The sequence below is a fragment of the Eumetopias jubatus genome, unplaced genomic scaffold (assembly GCF_037043125.1).
Source record: "Eumetopias jubatus isolate StellerSeaLion01/CBP00866 unplaced genomic scaffold, mEumJub1_p1.0 scaffold_8, whole genome shotgun sequence".
In the NCBI taxonomy this organism is placed as follows: domain Eukaryota; kingdom Metazoa; phylum Chordata; class Mammalia; order Carnivora; family Otariidae; genus Eumetopias; species Eumetopias jubatus.
In genome coordinates this window covers 135,938,779-135,953,770 of record NW_028274814.1, presented here as the reverse complement: position 1 = coordinate 135,953,770, position 14,992 = coordinate 135,938,779, and the positions used below count along the sequence as shown (strand labels likewise).

Sequence of the window (14,992 nt, the reverse complement as noted above, 5' to 3'; positions counted from 1 at the left end):
CCGGTCAGGCCCTCACCTCAATTATATGTCAGTCCCCAAGGCAGAGACTGAAGGATGTTACCTCCGCTCATGTCTCTGGATGTGAAAACATAAGTCTGGGGTTTTGCAGCTGTTTCCTCTAAGGCCACACAATTCGAGGACATTTCTCCAAGACCGCCTTTAAGAGCAAAGGCTGCTGGGTGTGTCCTGTCTCCTTCTTCTTCTTTTTTAAGATTTTATTTATTTATTTGTCAGAGAAAGAGAGAGAGTGGCAGGCAGAGGGAGAAGCAGCCTCCCCGAGCAAGGAGCCCAATGCAAGACTCGATCCCAGGACCCCGGGCTCATGACCTGAGCTGAAGGCAGATGCTTAACGACTGAGCCACCCAGGCGCCCCTCTTCTTTTTCCTTTGCTTCTGTCCCCCTCTCCTCTAACCTTCTTTTCCTAGTCCACTTTCATTCCCTGATCTATATTTTTCTTTTGTATTCCAGTGTGACTTACGGCAAAGTCCCCAGATCTATGTGTCAGCTGACAATGGCCTTTCACATATAAATGCTCCGTGCAACCCAGCTCGAAGCCTCGACCACCACCAGCACCTGCAGGCTCCCTCCTGGGGCATTCTCCGAGGACACCACTATTCAGACCGCTAGCCCCGTGGATCAATTTGCCTCTTTTTGAACTTCAGGTAAATGGAATCATACGGAGTGCTCTCTGTTTCTGGTTTCTTTTGGTCTGCAAGTTGTGTTTGTTTTTTCATTCCTGTGTGGTGCTCCAGTGTATGAATATAGAACAATGTGTGCATTCTATTGTTGAAAAACATGTGAGTGAGTTCCAGTTTGGGACTATTATGAACCAAGCTGCTAGGAACGTCCTTGCACACATCTTCTGTGCACATGGCACACATTTTTGCTAGGTATACACCTAGGAGTGGAATTACGGGCTCACAGGATTTGACTATGTTTTGCTTTAGCAGTTCCTGCCAAGCAATTTCCCAAAATGGTTGTATCAATTTATACTTCCTCCTGCAGTGTAGAAGAGTTCTGGTCTTTGTCCCCATTAAGACTTGGTGTTGTCAGGCCTTTCCATTTTGACAGCAATTTCTCCACCTCTGGTGGAGGTGTAGAGGTATATCTCATTGACTGCCCTAATTACTGATGATCATGAGCACCTTTCATGTGTTGATTGGTCACTTGGATAGCCTCTTTCATGAAGGGCCTGTTAAAATCTTTTGCCTGCTTTTAAAAATGAGGTTGTTAGACTTTATCTTATTGATTTGTAGGAGCTCTTTATATATCCTGGATATGAGTCCTTTAGCACGCCTATGCATTTAAATATGTTCTTTTAGTCAGTGGCTTCACTCTTCACTCTCTTAATTTGTCTTTTGATGAACAGAAATTCTAAATTTTAAATAAAGCCCTATTTATCAATTTCATTGATTCACATGTGTGTTCTATTTAAAATATGTTGTCTACTTCAAGGTCATAAAGCTATTTAGAATCTTTCCTGTTTTACCTTTCATATTTTGATCTATGACCCATCTTGAATTAATTTTTGTGTATCGTGTGAGGCAAGGGTCTAGGATCATACTTTTCCATATGGATAACCCATTGCCTGGCACGCCTCTATCAGGTGGTACCCATTCATAATGTTAACAGTCACTAAATTCCCAAAGTATTCTATAAATTCAATGTCATCTCAATATAATTCTTTTTTTAAGTAAGCTCTATGCCCCATGTGGGGTTTGAACTCAACGACCCCAAGATCAGGAGTTCTATGCTCTACCAACTAAGCCAGCCAGGCACCCCATCCCATTGTAATTTTTAACATAAGTTGATCATTCCAAACCTCACTTGGAAGTGGAAATATGCAAGAAACGCCAAGGAACACGTGTAAAAGAAGAACGAGGAGAGAATGCAGATTCTACTAACCATCAGAACTAATCAGAAGGCAGTAGGGATTGAAACAGAGTGGTAGGGCCCAGATGGTGACAAGATCACTGCAACAAAGGGAGAGTGCAGAGACAGACCCACTTTAGAATTCGTATCTTTTGTAATTCAGTTTATGTCCCAAACATAAGCTCCAAATCTGGGCAGCCTGCTGCAGAACAGCTGTGTGCTGCACAGGGTATGGACCTCGGAAAGGGAAGGGGTGTTTCCAAATGCCCCCAAAAGTAACCAACCCTACCTGCACGCGGGGGCAGTGGAGGGTTGGGGCCCTGCACTGCTGCCTGGAGGGTGACCTGGCTCAGGCCAGGGGTCCAGCCAGGATCACTCTCTCTGGAGGGAAGCTTTCCAACAAGGGCCTCCACTGGTTGGGATCTGGCTGGTAAGCTACCAGCATGAGGACCAGCACACAGAAGAAAGACCCCAGTGAGTGAGCCTTGGTGGTTAGGAGGATCCCCTCCCCCCAATAACTGGCAGTGGACCAAACTGGCTATTCATCTGGGAAGAAAGTAAAAACGGATCCCTACCTCACACCGTACTTGAGAACAGATCCCAGCTGGATCAAAATCAAAACTCAAACATTCCCGTCCCTTTGGCTGATGCCCTGGTCCAGGCCTCATGTCCCCACCTGGGGCTGGGCAACAGCTCTCAAGGGTCTCCCTGAGGCCAGAGCTTCCCACCTCTAATGACAGCATCTCACATGTGCAAAGCATTTTACCCTCTTGAACAATCTCATTAAGTGCACCATCTGAGAGCCCCTAATGTGATAGCACTGTGCTAGGGCACATGACAGAGGGACCTTGCTAGTCGTCATGGCAACCCCACAGAGATGGGCATAGGGGCTGGTACCTCCTAGCTGTTCACTAACCGACTCCTCTGACCACACCCACCCCCCCGCCACCAGCAGGCCTTCCCTGCACTCCCACGCAGCACCCCCACGCAGTTAATCCATTAAGTTAAGCATTTGCAGCCATTTCTGTGAAAACCTAAACAAACGACAAAACCCAAGAGCCCTAAAATGAGTCGGTGTCTTCTTACATAGTTGTGAAAACACACAGATGGGGCTGCAAGTCTGCCCTCGACAGTGGGCCCTGGTGTCCCCCTTCTGCTCTGTGGGCACCTGTGTGTCAGTAATGGTTTGTTTTTTCAGTTGTTCATGGGTGGGAAGCCCCCACCGATGGTGCTGCTTGACTGTGGGCAAGTCGTACAGCTGACTTAGTTTCCCTGCCTGTGAAATGTGGGTGACAACAGTTCCCTCCTCCAGGCCTGCAGTGAGGATTACCCACGTGTGCGGTACGTGGAAGAAGGAGGGGCGGCCGCTGCGCTGTGAGCACCCCCTGCTGGCGTTCCGCCCCAGGTGCAGGGCAGACCCCAGCGCAGCCCCCACTCCCGCCAGGCCTGCTGGGGAGACATCTGGACCTCAGGAATCTGCACGGCGGGGGGGTCCTCTCTCTTGCCCTCAGCCCTTGCCCTAAGGAGACCCATGATTCAAAAGAGGCCGTACACCACCCCACGCCCACGAGGATGGCTAAAATTTTTTTTTTTAACTTTTTATTTATTTATTCATGAGAGACAGAGAGAGAGAGAGGCAGAGGGAGAAGCAGGCTCCCAAGGAGCAGGGAGCCTGATGCGGGACTTGACCCCAGGACCCCGGGATCATGACCTGAGCCGAAGGCAGATGCTTAACCATCTGAGCCACCCAGGCGCCCGAGGATGGCTAAAATTTAATAGAAAAGCACAAATGTGGGTGAAGAGGTGCAGAAATGGGAACCCTCGTGCGTTGCTGGGAGTGACGATGCTGCCGCCGTGCCAACAGCCTGGCAGTTTCTCAAAAGGTTCAACACAGGACTGTTGTGCAATCCAGCAATTCTGCTATGTATAATGTACCATAATAACAAAAGAAAAAGAGAGCAACACTCACCAAAGCCAACCTCCGGTCTCTATTCATTATTAGACCTGGAATGGAAGCACAAAGACGGGGTCTCAGTGCTGCCTGTCAGGGTGAGGGACCCCACAGGGCTTCCCTGGGGACCCAGGGCCCTTCCGGCCAGGGTGCCCTTCTTCAGCCTGGACTGGTGTCCTCAGAGCTTGGCCGCTGCCACTGGGCCACGGACCGGCACGGCCCACGCGGACGCCTCTCCTCGGCCACCCCACAGAACAGCGCAGAAGGACAGTGGTGGATGGTTACCCTATCTGGCACAGTGGCCATCATCTCTGAGAACCTTAGGATGGTCATGTGATCTCAGACCCCAGGAAGCACCCAACAGCTAAGAAGAATCCATGCCATCATGTGTCGAAGAGAGAAGGCGGCTGGTGGGGCCGGGAGGCCCGTGGTCCCACCCGTGGGCTGAACCATGGTTCTCTGCCACAGTCCTGATGGTGGACAAGCTGGACCTCACCTGGCGAGGACAGATTCCCAGCAATTCCATGCTTGGGCAATGTCCCCTTTAGAAACAGAAACACAGATCCGGGAGGCCACCTGAGAAGTGAGCTGCTGGGGTGGGGGGGTTGTTAGGGGACCCTCTCTACTTAGGAAACCGTGGATTGAAGCCACTGGGTAAATCCCACAAATGTGACACCAAAGAGAAGCAGGGCAGCCTCCTCCTTCCCACAAGTCTCTGCTCCACATGGCCTTACCGGCCAGGCTCTCAGGCCTCCCATTTCAAGTCACAACCAAATAAGTAAGTAGAGTCACAGCCATCTCACCGGGACCTCTCCCACCCCACCCCTCCTGGAGGGCTCTCCTTATCACTCAGCACTTCCTAAAAGCATTCCACCCGCATGCACCTCTCCTCCACTAGAATGCAGTTTCCCGGAGGACAACAGCTTGGTGTCTCAACCCTACCTGGGCTCCCCAGGACCGAAAATGGGGCTGCCGCACAGTAGTTGCTCAAAACATTGCTTGAATGGATAAGTAGATGTTTGCCTCCGGGTGGCAGAAAGGGGGACACACAGGGTTCAAAGGAATGGGTGCTGTTCTAGTGTCCTAGCTGGTGTGGGGAGGGGTACAGGAGTAGGTCTGGTATCGCTAGTATTTACTAGTACTAGTTAAATGTACATATGTGATATGCCAACAAAATTTTGAGCAAGAATAGCAGGAAAGCTCTGAAAAAGGGCCATAAAAGGAGACTGTCCTACAGATATGAAAACACAGTAAGCCGAGCCGTGTCGTGCTGGTCAGGGACAGACGGCCAGACCGACGGAAAGATCGAAGGTCCAAAGACAGACCCCGATGCTGACGGGCAGTCAGGGCATGGTGTGGCCGCCTCTTAGGTCACTGAGGGCAAAGACGCTTTTACAAAATGGTGTCAAGCAATGGAGGAGCCGTCTGGAAAAAGATCAAATCAGATCCAAACCTCCACCTGCACACAAGCTAAATATCCGAAGTAGCAAATACTTAAGTGAAAATTCTCAACCCCAAACAGTATTCGAATCAAACGTAAGCTTTTAGCTACGACTCAAAACGCAGAGGCTGGAAAAGAGACCTCTGTTAATTACATGAAGAAAAGTCTGCATTGCAAGAAAAAAAAACCGTCTAAGCAAAGTAAAAAAAGACAATCTGGGAAGACGTCTTTGCAACTCAATCTCCCCAACATATGAAGAGCTCCGAGAAATTGATGAAAGACCACCAGAACGATGCACTGGAGGGTAAGCAGAGGTACAGTTTCCATAAGACTAAATATGAGAGATATTCATCATTACCATAAAAAGAAAATGCAAATGAAAACCACACTGAGGGGCGCCTGGGTGGCTCAGTCGGTTAAGCGGCTACCTTCGGCTCAGGTCATGATCCCAGGGTCCTGGGATCGAGCCCCACATCGGGCTCCCTGCCCCTCGGGATGCACGGCTGTGGGTGTAGCCTCGCATGTAACAGCAGAGACTGGAAACACCCAGTGTCTCCCTGTAGGGAACAGGTTAGATTAGCTTCCGCGGTTACGCAGGGAACATTCTGCATCTGTACAAAAGATGCCGCGCAATTTTCCAGGACCTACGGTAAATGGGAGCAGCGGGGAGCCGGGAGGCTGCGGAAGGGGCGCTCCAGGGTTTGTAGGACAGGGAAAGAAGAGCATACATTCCATGCGTTCATATTCACCTAAGAAAACACTGGAAGGATGTGAACCCATGCTTTAGAAGGGGGTTACCCTGGGCATGAGCTGAGCAACAGGATGGCAAAGAGGTAAGACCCAGTGAACTCACACAGCTTTTTACAGGACTGTGGGTCTTAAACCATGTCAGGTGGCACCTGTTAAGAAAAGTAGTATTAAGGGATGCCTGGGTGGCTCAGTCGTTAGGCGTCTGCCTTCGGCTCAGGTCACGGTCCCAGGGTCCTGGGATGGAGCCCCGCATCGAGCTCCCCGCTCGGCGGGAAGCCTGCTTCTCCCTCTGACCCTTCCCCTGCTTGTGCTCCCTCACTGTCTCTCTCTGTCAAATAAATAAATAAAATCTTTAAAAAAAAAAAAAAGTTGTTTGCCAGAATTATTGTTTTCCCTTCTAATTAGAGATTATGGAACTTTTAGATGATAAATATAGATGATTAATTGTTGGTAGAGGTTCTCAGTCAGGCATTTGTGATTCTAAATTCTTAGGACCACCATGTAATAGGAAGATTTTCTGGTCGCTGCACTAGTAGATCATCTCGGCCTAAGGAAACTACGGTTGAGGCCTCTGGGTCACCTTCGCTCTGGCCATGACCTCCCTGCACAGGCCCCCACCCTGGGTTCTCTGCCCTCCTCCTTCCTCCAGCCCTGGGCTCCAGCTACTCAGATGATGTGGAAAAACTTTAAAAGGGGGTTATCGTGGGGGTAGGGTGACCCCCAGGTACCTGGGGATCCCTACTGAGCTATTCTCTCCGCCCTGGGCTCTGGCTTCTCTCCCCTTTGGGCACATCCTCCTCTCTTCCAAGGCTCGCTTCCACCGGTCACATCCTGGCCGGCCCGGCAGGCCCACAGCCTGGCTGCTTTTCTGTCAGCCTCCCCGAGACGGTGAGCTTTGTGAGGGCCGGAAATGTGCTTCTCAGACCCGCAGGCCAGCACAGATATCCCTTCGAGGAGTCCCGTGATCAGATTCCAAGAGCAAGTGGCCTTCGCATTTCTGGAAGGGGTTTAGATGCAGATCCCACACCAAGGGCCAGTAGTTTCTCCAAGGGGCTGTGCACTGACTTCTCTCAATTCCATCAACAACCTGTTTCACCCGGAAGGAATTGAGAGGGATGAGGCCAGGGTCAGCCCTGGAAGGAGGAGAGACTGGGCTCGGCTTGCCAGGAGTGGCATCTGCACCAGCTCGGCTGGGGCCCCTCGGGCTGGCCTGGCCTGCAACTTGTGAGCGCCACCTTCTCCAAGACTTTCAGAATCCCTGAAAAGTTGCATGAAACTTATGATTCTTAAGAAAATACCTTTGAATGCAGGAGATGGTATCAGAACCCTAGACAACCCCCATCTCCTGCCACAGCTGACAATTAGAGACTGATACTGTGATGTAAGAAATACGTATTTTATTTCAGACTGGCCAGAGCTCCTAAAGCCTGTGTAATCTCCTAAGTAATAAAGGTGCTGGGAGCATCTTTTGTTCCAATAGTTGGTCTTTGAGCCCAGGTCCTGACACAGAGCTCCTCAATCCCTTGGAATTTCTTAGGTGATAGGAGCATCTTTTGTCCCAATGAGGTGACTCTTGGTGGGCCACCAGACAACTGCAGGATGGGGGGGTCCCCAAAAAACCGAGCTGTGGCTAGAAGCCTGGAACTTTCAGCTTTATCTCCTCATCCTCTGGGAAGGGGAGAGGGACTGGAGATTGAGTTATGATCGATCGTGTCCACATGGTGAAGCCACCCTGAAAAATCCCTGAACTAGGTTTGGGGAGCTTCCCCACTGATGAACAGAGCGGTGCTGGGAGGGTGGGGCACCCAGGGAGGGCACGGGAGCTCCGCACCCCTCCCTCCCATACGTTGCCTTATGCATCTCTTCCATCTGGCTGTCCCTCAGTTGTATCCTTTCTAACAAACTGGTAATCTAGGAAGGAAACTCTTTTCCTGAGTTCTAGAAGGCATTCTAGCAAGTTATTGAGCCTGAGGAGTGGTCTGAAGGAACCCCGGATTTATAGCCACTGGGTTGAAAACACAGGTGACAATTTCATCTTCGGTGGGGCATCTGAAGTGGGGACAGCTTTGTGGGACTGGGCCCTAAGCCTGTGGGTAGATGGTGTCAGAACAGAGTCAGGCGAACTGCGGGGGATGCCCAGCTGCTGGGGGAGGACCGGCCACTGTGGGAAACGGCCGCCACTCAGTGTACGCTCGGCCGGAGAGCAGAGCAACACCTTCCCCCTTATAGACACCAAGGTGTTTTCCATGCCCAGGGGCCCCGCTTTCGTTCCCATCTCACCTCCAAACCCAACTCCTGACTCCAGCCCGTCCCCCTTCCAGATGGTTCCAGGACTGCACTCTGCCAGGCCTCACTCGGGGGCCAGCCACCTTCACGACCTTCGCCTTCACCACCTGTTGCACACTCGATGTCTGAGTGAGTGGTTCTGCTGTGCGTCGGGCAGATGAACTTGGGTTCGGTTATAGGATCGGGTTGGCCTGATGGCGCCGTCCCTGCTCTCTGCTGCTCCAGAGTGGAATGGGGACTGTCAGGGGCTCTGGGGCCTGGGGACAAGCACCCACGAGCAGCCTGGAACACCGACTCTCCCAGTGTCACACCACCCGGTGGGGGCTGGGAACCTGCTTGGCCTTGTTCTAGGTTAAGCTCCAGCCCCAAAGCGCCACGACTGCTGCACGGGGGCAGGGCCTGACATAGTGACCCAGCTGCCTGTCCACTCCCCTCCCTTCTCTCCTCACCCCTCCCTGACAACTGGTTCAGTGTCTATGCTCACCCCTTCATGTGACCCAGGCCTGGCCTAATCGGCTTCCCCCGCCTGGCTGGGAACATGTCTTATTCCAGATTAGCCTACTTCTGCGCCGGGACCCCTCTGGGCGGGCCATCTGTGTGGGCACATTGGGAAGCCCAGGCCCATGGCCCTCTGCCTCGACCTCCCCTCTCCGTGGTGGATTTGCCAAGGTTCAGAGATGATAACAGACAGTCCCTCACAACAAGTCACAGACTGACTTGAGGCCTGAGGCCAAAACGTCCCTTAAGCATATTTCCATCTGACCTCGGGGTGTGTTGGCAACTTCTGGAAAAAACAATACCACACAGTAGATCTTTGGCTTCTTGGGAGCAATTGGAAATTCGGGCCATACGAGGCCCAGAGTTCCCAGCGATAACCACTGGCTGGGCCGTCCTATGCCCGGTACCGCGGGCCCCACAGCTCCCTGCTGCCTGCCTCCCAGCAGCCCAATTAATTCCACCACTTGCTCAAATCTGGCAAGCCCGTGGGGTTCTGACCCCTGCCTCCTCTGGTACTTCATAAACTGAAGTCGCATTCACCTCCTTGCTTGATCCTCTCAGACCGTGAGCACAGAGATCCTAAGATGTTATTTATGACCTGAGAGAAATAGGGGGGAGGTGTCTAAATGGGGAGGAAGGACTTAAGATCCCTGAGCTAGCACGGTCAGGAATGAGCCCAGGGCTTTGGGCCCAATGTAGTGCCTGGTCCATCTTACCACGCTTGTCTCCCTTGGGCTTCTACTCCACCTCCTGGGAGCCGCCTCCAGGAGCCCCTCTCTGGGGTTTCTTCCAGAATACCCTGTACATTTCTTTTATTGCACTTAGAATAACATGTCTCTTGTTTGTCTGGTCACAGGTCTATCATTTGTTTCTCCTCCTAGAATGGACATGCCTGAACTGGGGGGCAGTCAGTTCCAGGGAGGGCACTTGTGAAGGGCACCATCTGGAGCGGTGCCAGCCCGAGGTACGGGCCCGCCAGGAGAGGGGCTGGCACTGAGCGGGACCTTGGTAAAGTTTCCCTGAATGGGTATATCGGGAAACAAAGTGCAGAAAACACAGGCCCGAGGCTGCCCTGAAACCAAGGGGCCACCTACTCTACTTCTCCATTTTGGGTTTTTTTTTTTTTAAGATTTTATTTATTTGACAGAGAGAGAGAGCAGAAGGAGGGGGAGCAGCAGAGGGAGAGGGAGGAGCAGACTCCCTGCTGCGTGGGGGAAGCCCGATGCGGGGCTCGATCCCAGGACCCCGGGATCATGACCTGAGCCAAAGGCAGCCACCCAACCGACTGAGCCACTGGGGTGCCCCTCTACTTCTCCATTTTGAAAAACCCCTTTCAAATCACCCTGCCCCGCAGCACGTCCTCAAACCCTAGCTGGGGACACCAGCGCCCACCACACAGGGTCAGCAGAGCACGGCTGTGACCTTCCCCAACATTCAGCCCCAAGACACCTGACTGCTCCCCACAGGCCTGTCTGGGATGCGCAGCAGCTGTCTGACCTGGCACGCGTCACTTGGCCTCTCGGAGCCTCAGTTTCTCCTGCTCTGCACGGGGTCAGTATAGGGCAGCCGGGGGCCGGGGGGGGGGGGGGGGCGGGATGACATGAGACACTGTTTGCTGAGCACTCGGTGCCCTGCCTGGTCCAGAGCAAGCAGCTGTGAGACTTAGCGGTTACCACTCCTCAACAAGAACAGCGCCGATCAGCAACAGCCTGAGACGGCGAGTCCCTACCTGTGGCCACCTCGGTGGTTCCCCTCTGAAGGAGGAGTCGCGCGCACTCCTCACTCACATGACTGTTGTTCTTCAGGAACCTGGGGAGGACAGAGGGACGCTGGATGTCTTGGGGCAGGGGAGGCCACATGGAAAGAAACGGAGGGCCCCCCCCCCAACAAAGGACACAAGCATGTGTTAATGGGATGGTCACATCAGCAGTGTGTGTGTGCGTGTGTGTGCGCGTGTGTGTGTGCATATTTTCACTCCCTTAGATAACAAATACGTCTAGGTCCCTGACCACCAGGGGCACTTCCAGGTGCTGGAGATACAATGGCAACCAGCCTACGGTCACCACTCACAGACCGTCGATTTCCTATAGGGCTAGGAGGAACTGCTCACGGAGGGGGGGCAGGGCAGGCTCCCAGGGGGAGTGAGTCAGCTGAGGCCAGAAGGAGGGGTGGGCAAGTTGGCAAGGTGCCTGCAGAGAGGTCTAGGTGGAAGGAGCCACAGAGAGGTGTGGAAGGAAAGACTGTGTGTGCGTGCGCACGCATGTGCGTGTGTGCACTATTATAGGGAGGGGTAGAGAGCGGGTGGAAAGCGCTCTTGGGGAATGAAGGGCATGGCTATAGAGCAGGGAGGACCCGAGGCAGGTAAGTCCCAGCTGGGGTGTCTGCAGAGCCAGGAAGCCTGATACGTAGGGTGAGCACAGAGAGAAACAGGCTCCGTGTGACTTGTGCGTAGGAGACCGACGCTTCCTCTGCGCCCCGGAGATGTCCCGTCCCTCCTCCGGGCCTCCCCACCAGCCCCATCTCACCCGACTGCACTCACCTCTGCAGCATCTCCTCTGGGCTGACCACCTGCCGGGGTTTCTGGGAGGCCTCTGTCTGCAGCATGTGCTCTATGGCTCCCCGCTTGTAGGTCAGCACTTCCTCCACTCCCTGGGGATGTGTGGGTTCTGCTGGGTGGGCGGGACTCCGGGCTGCAGACAGAGGGGCTCAGCTCCCCCCAACCCGGGCCTCAGCAGCCCCTCAGCTGGGATTCACTCTGACCCAGTGAAGGGTGGCACAGGATCAGCCCCTGCTGGTTAGCTCTGTGATCAGAGCACACGTTGTTTGCCTCAGTGAGAGCCCAGCCCGCCCCGCCTGTGGTCTGGATTGGGCATGTGGTGAGAAAAGGACAGCATCGTTCGTGCCCTTTTGGCATTTGTGGCCATTTCACAGATAAGAAACTCAGCTGTGTCACAACTGAGAGGCTGAGCTCCTGGGGACAGAGTGACAGAATGTGACAGCGGGCAGGCAACTCCAAGGTCACCTAGGCCAACCTCCTCATTTTACAGGTGGGGCCCAGATAGGCCAAGTGTCTTGCCCAGGGTCACCCCGCAGATCCGTGGCAGAAGCCAGGACTCAGAGGCAGGGATAGCACTGTTTGTCGTCACCAGTGGTGGTGGCGGAAGGGATCGGCATGTCCCCATTGGTCCGCACTCAGAGCCGCTGTGCGCTGTTGTGCAACGTGTGCAAAAACTGAACATGACTGGGGGGGGGCTCATCACGCTGTGTGCCCCCAGAGCTTCCTCAATCCGCCGTTCCTACCCTCTCCCACCCCCTACCGCTTCGCAAAAGACTTGGCATTCTGTAGATCCCAGACCACATACAGGGTTTCCAAGGATGACAAAGGCTTCTGCACCTGTTTTCTCTGCCCACTCCTAGGGGTACAGGTTGCATAACCCTGTCCTCTCTGGGGGTCCCCTGATCCCCCCTTGTCTACCCTCTGCCACCTCCTCCCACCTCCCTGCCAAAAGAGGCAGGGCTCAGGACACTACCCAGGGCCTGGGTCTCCCCCATGATAGCATGCATGAAAGCCCTCAATCTTACTTTAGCATCCAGGGCAAATGGCAATGTGTCCAGCAAGATAAGTTTATCCACCATCTCGGGGTAGATACTGGAAAACTACGATGTGACCCAAAAAGGGAAGCATGAGTAGGACAGGAAGAAGAAAAAGGGACTCAAGCTTTTCCCTGGGGACACTGGTGTTTCCAAGGGGCCAGAACAAGGATCTTCGTTCCCTCCAGGGCAGCCTCCTCTCCCCCGCCACAGCCCCTGGAGGTCCACACCCAGACTAAGGTTTACACCCTGGTGGCTGGCTGGATTCCAGGGTTCTCTGGGGATGGGGAATGTGGAACTCTGAACTCCATCAGGAATCTCCAGTTTCACCAACCTCCCCGCAGTAATGATTATTACTGCCATCTATAAAGCAGACTGAAACTAGGCCATTAAATACTGGGTTCAAATTTGTGATATGAGGAGGCACTCCCTTTCCTGGAAACTTCTTCTCCCCCTGCCCCCTCACCACTTCCTGCCCCAGCTACAGGAACGCCCAACACAGCCAGAGGTGATCACTGCAAAGCATCCACTCACCATTCCGCCCACCATACCACCTGCGGGACGGAAAGAGTCGTGGGCTGGTATTCCCCAGCTCTCAAAATCCTACTAAAACTTCCTCCCAGGGGCTGCCCCACCCCAGGCTAAGGGGCCTGCCTGGCTCTCTCCCACCAGGAGGCAGGGCTCCTTATGCCCTGTCAAACTTGGGGTTCCCTCCCTGGGGGCCATATGACCACTTCATCAGACCTAGCCACTCGAAAGGTCACATTTCTCTTGTCAGATTGGAAGACAGCCACTTCTGGGGCCCCATGTCCCTTGGGGGAGGTGCCTCAAGCCAAAGGGCCCAGTGCCCACAGACCCCCTCATCTCTCTTTGCATTGCCCAGAAGTGCAGGGTACCTGGGTACCACTTCCTCTCCCTCCCTCACAGCCCCTCAGCCCAGTCAGCCCCCTGCCTGCCAGAGTGTAAACTGTACTCACCGAAACTATGGCCCATGATGGAGAAACGCTTCCACTTCAAGGCTGAAAACACACGGAGCCAGGTCTGGATGGGCCCAGGCCCCCCTCACCCTCTGTCCTGCAGTCCCTGTGCTCAGGACATCCTTCCCCAGCCTCGGGGGTGCCCCCACTCAGGAGACTAGCTTAGAGGGGTTCCAGCTTCCTTACAAGGGGTGGAACCCCCAGAAGGATGAGCTCTTCTTGCCACCTTTCCCAAAGTCGCCCATGAATTCCTGGGTGACCCAGGTCATTCCCAGGCCAGTATTGTTTCCTGGCTACCACACCCCACTCCAATGACGAGAGGGGATGTCCCACTGCACCCCTCCACACACACACACACACACACACACACACACACGCTGCCTCTTACCTGCTACAACTCTCCGGATGTCACTCACAAAGTTTTCCTGGTAATACGGGACACCGGGGCTGTAATGGGACGAGAGCCCATGTCCCCCGAAATCCACGGCAACATAATGAAAGTCTGAGACAAGAGACAGGGGGAGAAGGCGTCTAGGACAGCTGTCTCCCCCGCCCCTCATTCTCCTGCAGTCTATGTCACGTTGCCCCTTGGCTTCCCTTCAGCCCCACCTTTCGGAAGAAGAGGGATGAGTCTGTCAAAGGAGTTGGCATTGTCCAGCCAGCCATGCAGGCAAAGAACCGGGTGGGCCTGCTGGGAGCCCCAGGCTTTGGCAGCGATGTGGCCCCAGGGCACAGCCAGCTTCAGCTCTGAGAGCAGACCTGGAAGACAGCCACCCATTCAATCATGAAGCAGGCACTTTCTGAGCCCCTCATCTGTGCCCCAATGTGTTCAGGGCAATAGCGAAGCCCAGGGGGCTCCGATTCCCGCACTGCCCCCAGGTGATTACAGGGAGAGAGCCTGAGGTGGGTTTGGGGTTACCCGGAGGAAGGAAAGATAGACTGGGTCCGCTGAGTGAAGAAAACCTGGGAGGGTTTCATGGCAGAACTTTGTGGAACTGGCTAGACCTGGCCTCCGCCACATGCCAACTGTGTGACCTTGGTACACTTACTGAAACCTCCTGAGCCCCAGTTTCCTTTTCTGTAAATGGGGAGAAAACAGTAATAGCAATAACCGACATATTCTAAACTCCCCGAGGGGCAGAAGGGGTGGTCCCTCTCTGGGGCCTGGCTCTCTCTCATTATCACTCTCCCTTCGCAGACCAGTAAACCGAGGCATGGGGAGGCGCAGTCTGTGCCCAAAGGTCCCCAGGGAGAATGAAGTGGGGCGAGGATTTGACGCAGGCGGCACAACCCCAGGACCCCGGTCCTGACCGCCCCGCACCACGCTGTCTGCCTCTGGCCTACTCTGGCCGGTGCTGCCTTCTCCCTGGTTCAGCACTACCTGTTCGCCCTTCTGGCCCACCCGGCCCGGCCGGAGACCTGTGCGCCCCCAGACCCCCGCGCCTGCTCCTCTAACTCGGAACTCCCCGAACCCTGAGAAGCCACGTGCAGCCCTCTGCTGGGGCCCCCACCCTTCCGCGGGTCGCCGTGACCCGCCCCCACTTCCGCTCCGGGTCTGGGGCAAGGAGGGGGGGTGGGCAGCCGGAAGGGCGCGCGTGGCGTCCCCCATCCCACTGCGGTCTAAGG

At 54.2% G+C, this 14,992-nt stretch overlaps 1 protein-coding gene across 1 annotated transcript in view; it reads right to left on the bottom strand.

Annotated features, from left to right (window-relative positions):
• Positions 1 to 14,992, bottom strand: part of SERHL2 (serine hydrolase like 2) — an 18,718-nt gene extending 3,726 nt beyond the window's left edge. The window contains exons 1-8 of the mRNA XM_028115336.2: positions 13,976 to 14,992; positions 13,755 to 13,868; positions 13,367 to 13,408; positions 12,924 to 12,943; positions 12,381 to 12,455; positions 11,338 to 11,447; positions 10,528 to 10,607; positions 3,842 to 3,876 (exon numbers count right to left, since the gene is read on the bottom strand). Of these exons, the coding sequence (XP_027971137.1) occupies positions 3,842 to 3,876; positions 10,528 to 10,607; positions 11,338 to 11,447; positions 12,381 to 12,455; positions 12,924 to 12,943; positions 13,367 to 13,408; positions 13,755 to 13,868; positions 13,976 to 14,144 (645 nt within the window). The 5' untranslated portion in view covers positions 14,145 to 14,992. The remainder of the gene's footprint in view (positions 1 to 3,841; positions 3,877 to 10,527; positions 10,608 to 11,337; positions 11,448 to 12,380; positions 12,456 to 12,923; positions 12,944 to 13,366; positions 13,409 to 13,754; positions 13,869 to 13,975) is intronic.